Here is a 16,393-nt window from a genome sequence, read left to right as displayed (position 1 = left end):
TCCCACTCCGTGAGCGAGTGTGACTCGCTGTGGAGTCACACTCACGGCTGTGAAGTGCCACTCGATCATTAAGGGCGAGGGTGTAACAACGGTGCGGCTTTGGCAAGCCCTCGCCTTTGCCAGACGGAAACAGGAAGAAGACACTAGTTTGAAGTCTTTATTTCTCACCCTAAAATAGAATTCCACCACATTTATATTTGACCTGAAACACTCTTTACATTCATATAGGCTACGCATGTAAGAGTAAAATGTATTGAATAAAAACAAACTCACTCCCATGCTTTTTTGGCTGCATAATTTATTTGTTGTTAAACATTTTCTAACTGCATATTCTTAATTTTACCAGCTCAGTCTGTAGTGGAGAAAACGGGTGGGTGTTTCATCCGCTGTTTAATTATCCTTTTAGTTTACATGCACAGCAGCATACAAAACCAGGGAAAAGAACAATAGTCTGCTAAAGCATGTATTCCACTTGTCATGATCTGCCATTACGACCGGCGAATCGCGGCAGTTAATTAGCGTGCATAAATTATAATGCACTGCAAGGGTGGTCATAAATAAGAAAAGTCATGCGCTCCAGCTGACTGACATCACCGTCGCTATTACTACCCCTCATCGGCTGTAACAGAAACACAAATCTTACAAACAATTTAAGGAAATAATAATCACTGTCCCTTATTAACTTGTGGGCATTTTCTTCATCTGCTTCATTTATATCTTTTTCCACGCCTTGAAAATACACTAACGGTAGACAAGTGGCATAATCAAATCAACCAGTGTAAAACAACATGTTCGTTCCGATATTGTAGGCTACCCTCCGGTTCCGTCATTTAGGGCTATGCATAAAAATAATCAATCAAATGTCTGTTTGAGGTAAGAGTAGCTACGTTTCATTTATAATTCGGGAAACAAACTCCCTGGAACTCTCATTTGTAAGTTAGCTCCTCCATTCCGGACATAATTGTTTGGCGGACACCTGTGTCAAACGTAGGGCTGAGCCAACGTCGATGCAGACTCGATGATCGAGGGCTTTATCACCCACTTACACTCGAGGCTCGATGGTTTGGGACGACACTCAATATGGCGGGCCCTCCCCGCGAACGCGCAAACGGAGGGATAGTGGATAGGGTTAGGGTGTAGGGGGTGGATCTAGATTGGGCCTTACGGTTTAAACTAGCAAGGCATTGTGGGAAAATGGGCCGTCTTTTACATTTTTACATCAGTAAATCTGTGTTCGATCTCTGGGTCTACTTCTGAAAGCTGTGGGCTGGCACTTAACAGAATTACTTACACCTGGCTTGACAAAGCGGCCCCTTTACATCCTGGATTGGCGTTTATGCAACTGACTAATCCAAAGTGCCCAGGCTAGACTTTGTCAAGGCTGGCTTTATCAATCATCCTGGATATCTTAATACCACCTTTATGCAATAGGCCCCCGGGTCCTGTTAAAGGTGGCGTTGCTGTTTTTTAGGCTGTGATAGCCATGTGGTAGGATAGGATAGGTAGAATCGACATTGACACTACCTGGAGCTTGCTTGTACAAAGCCTGGGTCTGTTGAAGGTGGCTGTGCTGTTTGGACAGTGGTAGCCATGTAGTAGGATAGGATCGTGTAAGTAAGTGAGCACGTATGTTTTTGTTTATCTAAAATGTTAACTGTAGGAGCCATATTAATGTATTATGTTATGTTCATGTTTAAACACTAGGGGGCTGTATTGGGTGTGGCTCAGGTAATGTGGGTCAGCCCAAGGAGGTGATTTAAGCCAAGGAAAAACAGGAAACAGGTGTTGTCTAATTGGGAAGAAAATAGTTTTTTGACTGTGCCCTTTGTGCTCTTGGTGCCCTTTGTTCCCTTTAGGCCTACGTGTAAAGCTATCAGCAATTTGTTTTGTTATTTTTGGTTTCTAAGTGTATTATGAGTAAAAGTATATTGCCGGTGAATGGATTTAAATGGGAAATAAACCTGCCGTGCTATAGTAAAACGTTTCTACCGTCTATTATTTACTGAGCGCACTTGGCGCACGTCGGAACGATCCATTAAACCACATGTGTCAAACTCAAGGCCTGGCCCGCGACACGTTTTGATCTGGCCCGCGAATCAATTCGGCCGATTTGAATCAATTCTGAATTTTTCTTCATGGAGCCTGTGCCATATCCGCACGTCGCATACGCTCCCAACTGTTAGGAAACTTACGTGGCTTACAGCTAGGAATGTCTGCTGAAAGTTCCACAGCTCAGGATTTTAAGCCATGAATTGATGAACTTGCATCTAAGAAGAGCTGTCAGTTTTCTGAGGGCTGTAAATAGGCCAATATATGTGGCCAAATAGCATGCTAATATTGATGATTGATTGTGTCAAGTGTCTAAGGCAGTGGTGTCAAACATCCGGCCCGCGACTTGTAGAGCACACATTTCTGAGCATTAAAAAAAAAAGTAAGTTAAATTAAAATTAAATTAAATTGGGAAAAACGTATTCCAAAACAACAAATAACCTCTGTATTTAAAAATAAATCAAAACAGTAGAAGTTGCACTTTTATTTAATTGTATTTTGTACTGTCTGCATGTTTGCACAAAATGTGTCCCTGTACATATAGTAAACAAAATTGGACAACTGTAAGGTCAGTGCCTGTTGTATTTGTGTATTCAAATAAACGGTTGTTTATTTCGTTAGTGCGTATTGGCATCTTTGAGCAAAATACCCCCAACATTTTTGCTGCGGTGCTCCGCGCCGCACCTCCTATTCCCATGGCCAGCAGCAACCTTTACTAAGACATTTCCTGGGGGCTACAGAGATCCCTTGTGATCCGTGATAATGTAGGTTACATATGTAGGCTGAGTTATAAAGCATATAACTGAAAAACAAAGCTAAAGATTTGGATTTGACATATGTACGTTATTTTGCCATTATTTTACTGGTCCGGCCCACTTGAGATCAGAGAGGCTGTATGTGGCCCTCGAACCAAAATGAGTTTGACACCCCTGCATTAAACCAATCAGGTAGTGGCTTCGAATAGGGCTTGGCCGCTACATTAACAAAAAGGTTAAAAGTGGAAGTCATCATCGAAATCAATGGACAACCAAGAGAGAGAGAGAGAAAGTGTGTGTGTGTGTGTGTGTGTGTGTGTGTGTGTGTGTGTACCGACCTGGTCCTCCTCTCCGCCTCCCTCTTCATCATATTTCAGGATATTATCTCGGACATCATCCTCTGGGTCAATGAGAAGCTGCTTGGCCTGACGCTCCTTATCCCTCCTCTTCATCCACATTACAAACAGCAGGACTAGCACTGCAGGAAAATGACAAGGACACTATTTATAATAAGTGCTCGTTATTCTCATCAAACCAAAGTTATACATCTGCACTAGAAATTAAAAAGCCCAACACATTGAATTCACCTCATCAGTTGAAGTGTGACATCAGTGTGACCATAGATCATTCCATGGAATCAAATAATAGAAAATGGTTCTTCCTCTCGGGAGCAGGAATGTGCTTTATGGAATGCAATACTTTGCATGTTTGTTGGAAAGGTTCACAGGATCAAAGGAAAAAGTAGCAATCCTCAGGGGACACGACATGTCCCCGCTAACGTTATGAAAGCTATTATTAATCTTATCTTGGTCATGGAGTGAATATTATACAAAGGTCTACATAGAAAGTGCTCTGGCAATTCCATTGTTAGATATGATTTAACATGGACTGTACATTTTGGCCTTGCAATAAAAACTAGAACTGCAAGCAGTTGTGAACGGGGGCTAAGCCTCCCACGCGACTCGGGATTGGGCGTTGTCGTCCGCGGCGCCGGCCCCTCGCTTCACGGAATCCGGGGATGTAAAGTTTTTGAATGTGGGATGTTTGGTTTTGGAGTTATAGACCAAAAGGCAAAACAATCGCAGAGAAAGATGCTCAAGTGTGTTTTTGGCGCCCCCTTTTGGAGCAATTTAAAGAGGACCTATTATACTACTTTTCTGGTCTTAATTTCTTGTTTTACACTGCTATAGAGCAACCTGACACGAATCACATCACAAAAAACTATGTAGATTTTCGGGAAGCTCTTTCTCTTATTTTGGCGATCCAGCACGTCCTGTCAATACTTGAGTGTGTGTGCACCGGCCATCTCAGCTCCCTCCGCCTGTGCTTCGGCAATCTCCGCTACCCTCCCCCCCCCCCCCCTCCTGCAAACCCCACTCCGTTGTGATTGGTTACCTTCCTTCCGGAACACTTTCAGTGGCGGGAAGCGCGAGCATGGACCTATAAGGGCGCGAGGCAGACGCGAGGCAGACGCGAACAGGGAAGTGACAGCATTACCATACATGGAAACATCCGCGTGGTGACTTCACAAAGTTACATGCGACGTCACAAAGTTACAAAGGGTAGACCGCTTTGAACACGTGACTTCTCGACTGGCTAGAATAGTGTTTAGTGCTCGGCACAGACACCCCAGACGGTCAGCAGGGAATACGTCAAAATGCATGTAAGTCATTATTTGATAATTTAGTATGGTTAAGCATGACTATGAATCATCATAACAACGTTTATAGGTCATAAAAGTCAAAAAGCATCATAGGTCCTCTTTAAGGAAAAAGTAGAACCAACCTGAGAACCATAGGACAAACACATGTGTGAAGTTTGGTGTTAATAGGATGAATTGTTTTGGATTTCGGAGCAATTTGGTACAAGGTAGCTAATGTGCAAATCTTTAAAGCGCTACCGTTTGATCTTCCGATGGTCGTAGAAAAATTCTTTATACAACTTTTGCTCGTGGGAGTCGGTAGAGCATAATGCTTTTGGTTTCGTCCAAATCGGGCAAAAACTGTAGGAGGAGTGTGTTTTGGTGACTGACACAGTTTTTGCGATGTAGCGAAAAAAATTCCCATACGCAAATGATGCAGCTGACTTGTGGGCATCTGTGGATATAAAGTGTTTGACTGTGGGATGTACGGTGTGGAAGTTATAGCCCCAAACGCGTTCTTTGCTTTTCGTGGTTTTAGCGCCCCCTATGGATGACATTCTCAAAACTACATTAGATGCAGCTCAATGTAGCAAACAAGTGGATCTCAAGTTTTTGAATGTGCGATGTTTGGTTGGGGAGTTATGAGCAAAAGCAGATTGTCAGCCTCTCCATAGTAAAGACATTATTTTGAATTTCCCGCCTAAAGACTTTGAAAATGATGAAAACAGGCAAAACAATTCAAAAACTATTTATTTTAATAAGTCCCGCCCACATAGGAATTTCTTTCCCATATTTTTTCCATAGGCTCAGGTATGCCCCATGATAGTCTCCCTTGAGTTTCAAGAAAATCCCTTTTTTTTTTTTTTAAGGGATTTTCGCAAATCTTTAAAGCACTTCCGTTTGGTCTTCCGATGGTCGTAGAAAAATTATTTGACCAACTTTTGCTCGTGGGAGTCAGTAGAGCATAATGCTTTTGGTTTCGTCCAAATCGGGCGAAAACTGTAGGAGGAGTATGTTTTTGTGACTGACACAGTTTTTGCGACGTAGCGAAAAATGTATATGGGGAGAGTGGCCTAAGTTGTGCAACTTTTCACTCAAAGTGACTTTAAAGTAAGGCCTTGACAGTAAAGTCTCCAACTCAAATACGTACATATATTTCAGGGTGTTGTGCATCCCTGGCAATAAAAACTTTGGATCTGGAATAAACTGTTGAAGAAATATAGCTTTCGGAAAAAAATGTTGTCTTGTTGCACAACTTGCCCCCGGTGTGGTGTAAGTTGTGCGGTTGGAGAGAATACCATGGGGTAAATTGTGCCATTGCTATACATCTCATAAACTGTATTGCATGACAAATCCATTAGACAATCACTTATTTAAGGTGTATTTAAAGTAAATAAAGTAAATAGTTGACAAAGATTGAAGGACAATTTTCTTAAACAAAGCCTAGCAGATCTAATGGTTTTACCTGCAAAGCTCACAATGACAAAGTCACCATCATCATCTTTCTGGCCATCTGAACTCTCATCAGTGGTGTCGTTAAGTGGAATTGAGATGTCACTCTCTTCTGAGCTACTGTAGACAATCACTTTCTTTTGGTGACCAGCGTATACAGCCATGCCACTGGCACAACTCTCAGAAATGTACTTTGCACTAGTTGCTCCGTGCTTGTGGAACCAACTGCCACCTGACAAATGTGATTCCCCCTACCTATTGTTATTTTACCTTCATTGTTTACCTACTGAATGCACTATGTACAGCACTTTGGACAGTGCAAACTGTCATAAATGTGCTTTTATAAATACATTTTACTTACTTACTTACTTACTTACTTACTTATAACTCACCTAGGCCCTTTGGCACAAATCACCCCAATCCCAGAAATTTGGATAATAAGCATGATGCAGCAATTTAGGGCTGACATCTGTATAGACTCAAAATTTAGCATACCAAAGCACTAAAACATGTGTCAAATGTTTTCAAACTTGTCTATAATTGTTCAGACACAATAATCAAAAAACCTTGATCATGGAAATTTTACTTTGAAAGGCAAAAATGTGCTTATATCTTATTCCTTGTGTCTCCCTTCTTTACAGGATGAGTCAAATGGATGGCTCTTCTTAAATATGTGGTCACATTTCCAATTTCTTCCACGGTTTTCTAGAAACAAGGGGTGGCACAACTTCCAAAATGCACAATTTAGGCCACTCTCCCCTATACTCAAATGGGCGGGGCCTATCTCAAAAGATGCAGCTGACTTTTGGATATAAAGTTTTTGTCTGTCGGACGTTCGGTGTGGAAGTTATAGGCCAAAACGTGGTTTTTGTTGTTGTAGCGCCACCTAGTGGCTGGCATGTCTGAATTTGGAACCGCGTTGCTCAGCAAAACGCGGTCCCAGGCCCTTCTCGGGCTTGGCCCCCTAATAAAGCATATTTCATGTGTTCACAAAGAAAAGTCAGAATCAACATCTGTGTTCATGATGATCAACTACAAATTTCATTTCAAATCATCTCGTTCTACATTAAAGTATTGGATGAGAGAAAAAAAATACCCTAAGGGCACTTCAGCATTTCAAATCAGGTAATCAGAAAGAAGGAATTAGAGAGATCCCTATTATCTGCTTCAAATTGAGTAAATCTCGTATAGTATAGTTTATTTCTGAGATGTAATCTTACATTTTATACATTACGTATATTTTGTAAACAACATAAGTGGTGTTGGAGCCAAATTACTGTTTATGTTTGTTTTGTTTTGTTTATTTAATTAATGATTGAGAGGTGTGGCCTTGGTGTCTGCAGAGGGTAGATAGCATAAATACCTGGCAACCTGGGATTAGATTCAGGTGTGTAATGGGGAAGGCCACACAGTTTTTGACCGTGCTCGTGAAAATGTTTGTACACTGGAAAAAGCCTATTTTGTGTTTATCTGAAAGAACAATAACCCTTGGAACAGTTTTTTTTTGTAGTCAATAAAAGGATTGACATATCCGACAATACGGCATCTTCTGGACATTGCATTAATTTACACACGCGTCAGACTTCCGTCTTACCCTTACCCTCGGTAATGCTACAAGAAAAGCCATTACAAGTGGTAATAGTGGTTCTTACCGGCATGGTAAACTTTTGTAATGTAGCCTTCTGACTAGCTAGGTACCGTACTTTCCGTACTATATGCCGCACTGGACAATAAGCCGCAGGTGTTATAATGTTTAATTACCATATGTAAGAGTTCGTACACAGAGGGGATTGTCGGGAAAGAGATGGCTGCTTGAGGAAGCTCCCACATTTCAACAAACAAGTTCCATATTTGCATAACGTACGTAAGTGTTACCATTTTGTGCAATAGTAGCTATTAGGGATGGGCACGAGTGTTTTCACTACTCGTGTGATCGCTTGCATTCCTCGAGGATCAATCGATTCCTCGTTAAACTTTTTTCTATTTTTAGGACGCAACGCATCTGTCTACAGAACAACGGTTGACCGCAATAAAGCGCTCAATGCTTATGTCAAACAGTCACAGTTGCCATATGATATTAAGGATTTATTTTCCACAAGTTTAAAACACATTTTCCTAACTGAAAGTAATGAAATAAGCGGGCCACAATTTAAACCGATCGAGTAGGTCTGCGGTGGAGAGAGAAAAAAGAGAGAGAAAAAAAGCATGGGCTGTAGTTGGCTAACATTCAAAATAGACATTTAAAATAAGAAGGGCAGCAAATACAATACAATTATTGTCCTACAATTTAAACACATAGATAGGCTAAATAACTCACCAAAGCAGTAGAAGTAGTAGGCTAGTATATGCTGTCCGTGACTAATTACCGCGACTAATTCCTCGTTAACGGAACGTTACACCGTCGGCTTTTGAATCTCAATCCTATATTCCATAATAAAGGCTTCTTAAATGTCGTTTGCTCGAATGTGCCCGAAGTCAGCCTGGCTTCTTTACGTGATTTTCCAAGTTTTCCAGCACCGCATTCTGCTCCGCGGTGCTGTGGAGACCACACACTGGCTGCGCTGCACGGAGGTGGCAGTTATTTGCGGTTTCTGTTTGACACAACGCTTAGTTTATTTAACTTGGATCAAAATATTTAATTTTGTTAAACTTTATATCCGTTTTGTGCCGTTTTGTACACGTATATAACATTTTAAAATAGGGGCGGCCCGCCGGCCGGCCTAAAGGCTACAAACACTAAAAAAAACAAAAAACTATTTTCCTCATCCACCAATCGAGATCATTTGAAACGAGGAGTACTCGAGTACTCGATTACTAACGCCCATCCCCAGTAGCTACAGAATATATACTGTGCTGTGTAATAACAGGGTCGAAAAATGGGGAAAAAGTCGCGGCTTGTAGGCCGAAAAGTACGGTACTTCACAGCTGGTCAAGTTATTCAAGCTAACTCTAATACCATTTGCAATGTCCATTCTGATGAGCAACATCTGTGAATATGTAATTGCAACTGGCAATGGCTCCGTAATTCCTGTCACAGGCGTGTCCACTACGAGTAAGACTGTCCTTAATATAGATACATGAATGTCCTCTAGTCTAGGCTCTTATCACGCAGGTGAAGTTTGGAGCAGATGGGACTATAAAGAGTGAAGCTACAGCGATTTCCTGTTTCCTGGCCATCACGCCAAGCTACGGCGAAGGCGTTTGAGCCAATCGAACGAGCTTCCCATGTTGTCTTCATGGCTGTCTTTAAACCTCCCAGAGCAGCTTTGAGGTTGATTTGATCAAACTTGTAAGGCTTGTAGGTAAATAACTAACATGCAATATTAATCTCACCCAACAGGTGGCGGTCTGACTATTTCTGAATATTAGTGTGTAGTAGTAAACTCAGGCCTTGAGTTACATTAACCATAATCAACTTTGAAAAGATCAGACAGTTTACAATTCTCACCGGATCACCAATATTAAACAATAGAAGATTGAAAAATCATGCCTGGTCTGATGAGTCTCGATTTCAGTTGCGACTGTTGAGATAGGCAAGAATATTGCAACTTTTCATTGTACATATCTTGTTCTTAGGAGAATGTGAAATGTATATTTCTTGTTTTCGTAGGGAAAAGTATGATATTTTTAATAAGACAGGCAAGGTAACAAGTGACCTTTAATATTGAGGTAGAATCACTAAAAGTGTTGTATTCAAGTTTTTATCCTGAAATATATACATAATTGTGGATTCATAAGGCCTCTCTGAAAAGGCATGCCTGGGCTTGTCCTGGGACAGGTCAGGGGTGAGAGAGACAAGGGGGGCAGTGGGTCCTTGAGCTGGACACACACACCCTCATCTTTACCCCCACCCTCTCTCCTCCTAATACACACACCCACTCTCTCTGTCTTCAGACTATTTAAGGCCAGGGTTTTGAGCAAGAAGTGCTGGTTTTTGGGGAAGTCTTGACTGTTCCACTTTTTTGTTCTTTTAGCATGGACTAAAGACTTAGAAGAAAAACTCGAAAGAAACACCCTGAATCTTTTTGAGTGCAAAATACTTAGAAAAATTGAGAGCAGTTATTTTTCTTTTTAAGAAGGGGAAGAAGCTCTGAACCGATTCTCCTTTTTTCTGAGAGGTTTGGTAAGGGAACATTTGGGTTACTAATAGGAATTAATTGATGAACCAGGTTTGTGGAATGGCATCAAGCGTCACGGTTTTAGACTGTTGAATCAACTTTTCCTGGTATTTGTGTTGCAAAATCACCATTGTTATAGAGATTTGAAGAAATTCAAATTTATATGACTTTGGTGAAAGCTCAGCCATCTACACAACGATTTTTAAAGTTGTGTAAACAGTGAACAAGCTTTGAAATTGGAGAACTCATGAACTAAATTCAATGTGAACAAAATACATAAAACACATAAGTTAAGTCTTATACTTCTCTACATGTAGTAATCACATTAATGGGAGTGTAGGTACTTATTTTCCTTCCTTTCATTTTATTTGATCTTTTCTTTCTATATTGTGAACGTATAATCTTTTTATATTGGTTGAATAAAATTTCTTGAAAACGTTAAAAATCTTTGGCCTGAGTTTTTAGTTGGGAACATGGACCTAATTAGGGTTTTTCTTTAAAGAGATCGCGGCGCCTCTGAGGTAAGCAATTCAAACCTACACTACGGCTACACTACTGATAACAAAGAATACACATCCCATAAACACACTCCTTGAATTAGGAGGGATTTGCATTTATCTATTGGCCTAGCTCATCCAGGTGTATGAACTTAGTGAGGACTTAACGGTAGTCTTTTGAAGCCAGGGGTAAATGTGAGGTATTCATCCACCAGAATAATTAAAAACCTATCATCTAATCTCCTCCTTTCTAAAAACTTATCTAGGATAAAGGTCTGAAATCTGGACTTAACCTAGGATAAAATTAGAAGTGACAATTGTAAGGGTCATTAGGGGATCAACACAGGGGGAGATCTGGAGATAGGCAGGGGTCAAAGGGTCACATGCTTTAAAACCAGAGCCTTTAAGGTAATATATGGTGTGAAGGTTTTTTGGTGAAAAGTAAAACCTTTTGGGAATTGTGTAAATCGGCTTTTGGTCTTTTTTTGCCATATAAAAGTGTAGGGGTCGATGAACACATAAACTTTATAGTGGAACAGGTTTAAACAAGGAACAAATAGACTTGGCGGGCTATATTTACATGAAAACATCCTGATATTAATTTAGGGGTGTTTAATCTGGTGAATGGAATACCGGCATATTCATTAGACATTCAGATGGCAGGTTCAGAATTTGGCGTAAACAACATGAAAGTATGGATCCTTCCTGCCGTGCACCATCAACCACGCCATGTTCAAAGTCACCTAAACCCCCTTTCTTCCCCATTCTGATGCTCGGTTTGACTTCAGTACATTGTCTTGACCACGTCTAAATGCATAAATGCATTACATTAGCTTTTTGTTTTTATAAGCCATTGAACAGGTGTACCTAATAAAGTGGCCGGTGAGTGTAGTCTATGTATACACTTTTTGGACTTGAAAATCATCAGATGTAAGGACTAACGTGCGGGTAGTTCTCTGTGAGTCTTCTACCACGCCATAGTGTGTTTGCATGTGTGTGTGCGTGTTCAGGAGGCTCACCTAATACAATGATGATACATATGAGGATGGCGATGACGGCCCCAGTGCCCAGTCCAGCAGCAATGATCCTCTCCATGTCCACACAGTCTCCATGGTGGTCACAGGGGCAGACCTTGACCCTGAGGAGGGAGGTGTTGAACATGGGCAGGTTTCCAGAATCTGTGATGGTGATGGGAAGCTCATAGATCCCACTGGCCAGGGAGCTGATCCGCAGCCGCAGCTGGGCATACTCCCCTGGAGGAATGAAATGAAAAGATAAAGGTAGATGGATGGAGAAACTGAAAGATTAAGTAATTCCTCACACAGAATTAATTCTGGTTTCTTATTATTTCCTTCTAATCAAATTATTCCTCTGTGATTTGTCCAGTAGGCTACAGCTACATTCTGCCTAATGGTTGTCACTGGAGCAGATGCTTTGAAAAAGAGTTTCAACAGTTATTCCCGATGGAGAAAAGTGTTCTGTATATTTACCCCATTGCATGTTTTCAAGATCCTAGCTAAAATAGAATCAGATATTGAAATATAACTTGGAATTGAACGTTAGTGTAATTACAGGTAAAAGGGCTATTACCAACACGTAGGGTCTCTTTCCGGTTTGACTTTGACTGGGCCATTCTAAGCTTTGATTTAAACCATTTCATAGATCTGGTTGTATGTTTAGGGTAGTTTTCCTTCTAGAAGGTGAACCTCTGCCCCAGTCTCAAGTCTTTTGCAGACTCTAACAGGTTTTCTGCCCTGTATTTGGCTCCATCTATCTTCCCATCAACTCTAACTAGCTTCCCTGTACCTGCTGAGGAAAAGCATCCCCATAGCATGATGCTGCCTCCACCATGTTTCACTGTGGTGATGGTGTGTATAGGGTGGTTTGTAGTGTTAGTTTCCGCCACACATTGCATTTTGCATTCAGGCCAAAAACTTCACGTTCGGTCTCATCTGACTATGCATGGCTTTTGGCAAGTGTTGGAAGAAGGTGCTCTGTTCAGATGAGATCAAAATTGAAGTGTTTGGCCTTAATTCAAAATGCAATGTGTGGTGGAAAACTAATACTGCACATCACCCTATACACACCATCCCCACCGTAAAACATGGTGGTGGCAGCATCATGCTATGGGGATGCTTTTCTTCAGCAGGTACAGGGAAGCTGGTTAGAGTTGATGGGAAGATGGATGGAGCCAAATACAGTCAGGGCATAAAACCTGTTAGAGTCTGCAAAAGACTTGAGACTAGGTGTAGGTTCACCTTCCAGAAGGACAACTGCCCTAAACATACAGCTAGATGTACAATGGAATAAATCAAAGCATAGGCATGCGTTAGAATGGCCCAGTCAAAGTCCAGACCTAAAAACAATTGAGAATATTGAGAAAGACTTGAAAATTGCTGTTGACAGACGCTCTCCATCCAATCTGATGCTGAATCTGTAGTTTGAGCTATTTTGCAAAGAAGAATGGGCAATAAATATCAGTCTGTAGATGTGCAAAGCTGGTAGAGAAATACTCCAATAGATTTGCAGCTGTAATGGCAGCGATAGGTGGTTCTACAAAGCATTGACTCAGGGGGCTGAATACTTTTGCACGCCACACTTTTCAGTTTTTTATTTATAATTTTTTTTTCATTTTCATTCCACTTCACAATGATGCACCACTTTGTGTTGGAAAATGAAATGTATGTATGTGGTTGTAACGTGACAAAATGTAGAAAATTTCAAGGGGTATGAATACTTTTGCAAGCCACTGTACATACACTGCCAGGCCCCAAAAAAAGTCACCTCCTGGAAGGAAATAGGCAAGAGCTCTCCATCGGGCCAAAAACTGCAGTATGTTTCAGTTTGCAACTAGTTATTTAACCCTAACTCTGAAGTCTGAAGTGCTCATCTAGTTAAAATTATTTACTGGATTGGACTTAACACATAATGGGGTTAATCAAACCCTCAAACCCTTTAACTCTCAGGGAACAGCAAAACAAAAATTCTATCGGTGCAACCCCTCACGGTTCTGAACCATGAACCGTGAATATGCAAAAAAAAAAGAAGCCGGCTGTGTGTTCATGTGATCGGTGCATGTGTAATATGGAACAGTCAGTGGTGAGAAAAGCGAAGAATGTGGACTACTGTAGGCTACTGACGCAAATCATACAACACAATTGTGTAAAGTAACAATATTCCTTCATTTATATTTGGCTGCTTCACCTCAAGTCAGCCCAGGCAGGAGCTAGTTAGTTTCACTTTCGTGTCAATCAGCTTTTCGCTCAGCTGATCGGCTCAAGCCGACAGTGTCAGTTTACTGTAAAGTCAAAAAGCTAAATTATAAAATAAAGCTCTCTCTTCCTCCCTCTTTCTGTTTGCCATCATTTCTCTCTACACTGCACACTCACTATCCATGCACTAGGAAGCAGGATTAAGGGGTCTAACCACTACACCACGAGCCCCAATAGATAACTTTTTTGTTGTCCCTTAAAGCAGATACAGTATTGCAGTGACTGGTGTTTGAAGTGAATGAAGATACATATGAAAACAGAAGAGACACATGATCCCATACTGACCATTGAGGCGACTGAGAGTCCAGTTGCGGCGTACGTCCGATGGCCGACTGGCCAGCTCAAAGACGAAGGGTCCAGCATTAGGGCTCAGGTCTGGGTCCCTGGCTGTGATGTTGATGGCGTTGCGATCAGGATTCTCACACATTTCCACCTCTGAGGGGAATACATGGGGTGCATTGTCATTGATGTCTAGCAGATGCATCTGAATGGTTCCTGTTCCACTGGCAGGCGGGATACCTAAGACACATAGAATGAAAACATGTTAAATATTTGATTTCATGTTTTACTTTTCTTATTTATAATTTCAATTATATTTACATACTTAATGGATATTTATATATACATTTATATCTATAGTTAGCATCTGTAGGCTAGTTGTGGTGAAGTGAAAACTCAGTGTAATTTTAATTAGGATTGGAACACTTTCATTTTCCAAATTTGACTACTGCCTATTTCCCTTACGTTGTGGGCATTTCTGAAGAATATAATCTTTTTTGTTTCTCTATAAGTCTTGAAAAAAGTGTGCAAAGTTTAAAACCCACGAAGAAGCTGTTAATTAAACAAATGATAAAATCTGCCCTACAGATAGTACAAAAATGGGTCTTAGTCTCATTAAAACAATTTATTCTCTTGGATTGATTATTGTAACAGGTGTGCATTTTTTGGCCTAGTTTATATGACACATGTCCACAATCTGTCAAAAACTCATAAGTGAGCAACACCGTTGCAGTGTGTTGCATGATCCTTGTTAATATGAACACACACAACTCAATCAACAATGTAGTTTTTGAAAAATAATGTAAGCAAGCTGGCTCACTGCTACTATGTTTGCACATCCTTCCAGCAAAGAATGCTATTACTTACAGTGATAAAGCTTTAGAAAATGTATCTAAAATTAATGCTTGTTCTCTGGCAAAGAAAAAACATATCTTAATGTATACAGTATGTACTGTAGGACTGTACAATCTGTCTACAGGAAAACGTCTTCAGAATGAAGTTAAGATAAGCAGGTACATTCATTGTGCTGCCCGCAGCTGACTAGCTAGTTAGCTATAGGCCTACAAACTCACATTAAGAGTGCACTTTTCTGTTTGGTTCCTTCAGCAAGCCAGGGCACAGAACAAACTGTGTATGTGTTTTGTTTTCTAAAGAAGAAAAACAGAAGTTCATGTGGATTGTTATTGTGAAGCTCTCTTTGGCTGCTGTCCTGCTCTCAGTGTCAGCGTTAGATAATCAGACCTCTTAACATAGTCAAGGAACCAACAGCTATCTGACTTGATGCATAGATACTTCACATTTCAAGCTATGATCATATTTTTCTTCATGACAACCTGGGCTATAAGTATATTTTAATTTTTTCATTTAACTTTTATTTATCCTCGAGAGACCAATTGAGGGGTGACCCTCATTTTCAATGACGTCGAGTTCAAACAAATTCAAAGGAAAAACAACAATACATAAACAATATTCAACGCAAATACATCAAATACACAACAACAGGTGAAGAGAAAAACAATTGAAACATTTACACAGTGGTGAAGATTAAGTGGCAGCAATTCAAATTAAATGGGTGAAAGTACAATATAGCCTAATTAAAACAGTTACAGGTAGAGTTTGGCAGATTTAAGATAGTTTGTTTAAATTGGTTAAAGGATATGAAGTTATTTAGTTTCATTTGTTGCTGTAAGTTGTTCCAGGAGTCAGGGGCACTGAAGCTAAAAGCTGTCTTTCCCAGCTCAGACCGGGCTTGTGGGACATAAAGCATAAGCATGTCAGTGGAGCAGGTCTGATAAAGCCCATCTGAGATTTGCAGCATTTCTGTTAAATAACGAGGAAGCTTCCCGGTCAAGGCTTTGTAAATACAAACATGCCAATGTGCGTCACGTCTCTCTTTAAGGGAGGACCACCCAACCTTTTCATATAAAAGACAATGGTGTGTGTCATAAGCATTTCCTGTGATGAACCTTAAAGCAGAGTGAAAAACAGAGTCCAGGGGCCTCATTTATCAACAGTGCGTAGAAAAGGTTCTAAATTCACTCTTACGAATGAAATTTAGTATGTGCTTAAGTACAAAAAAATCGGTATTTATCAAACATGCGCTGGCCTATCGTACGCACACCAGTAAGTCATCAATCTTGATAAATCCCACATGTTCTTAAGTACCATGCTCGTTCACGCTCAGGCCATTTGCATTAATAAACGCCTCCAATTAACCATATATGGTCACAACACATCCCTTTATCAACCATCTGAATGTGTTTTACCCCTCTCCGCCACAATGGTAAAGAGCCGAGTGTAACGAAAAGAAACTTCTCCAACACAGAAA

General features: G+C 40.6%; 1 protein-coding gene across 1 annotated transcript in view; it reads right to left on the bottom strand.

The window, feature by feature from the left end:
• LOC307253791 (cadherin-2-like) overlaps positions 1-16,393 on the bottom strand; it is a gene marked incomplete at its 3' end in the record, with an annotated part of 220,383 nt that overhangs the window by 20,380 nt on the left and 183,610 nt on the right. The window contains exons 12-14 of the mRNA XM_080031959.1: positions 14,071-14,304; positions 11,533-11,766; positions 3,143-3,282 (exon numbers count right to left, since the gene is read on the bottom strand). Of these exons, the coding sequence (XP_079888085.1) occupies positions 3,143-3,282; positions 11,533-11,766; positions 14,071-14,304 (608 nt within the window). The remainder of the gene's footprint in view (positions 1-3,142; positions 3,283-11,532; positions 11,767-14,070; positions 14,305-16,393) is intronic.

The sequence above is a fragment of the Ammodytes marinus genome, assembly GCF_949987685.1.
Source record: "Ammodytes marinus genome assembly, chromosome: 8".
Lineage (NCBI taxonomy): Eukaryota > Metazoa > Chordata > Actinopteri > Uranoscopiformes > Ammodytidae > Ammodytes > Ammodytes marinus.
Note: the sequence above shows the minus strand (reverse complement) of the source record. Positions and strands in the feature narration are given on the sequence as shown.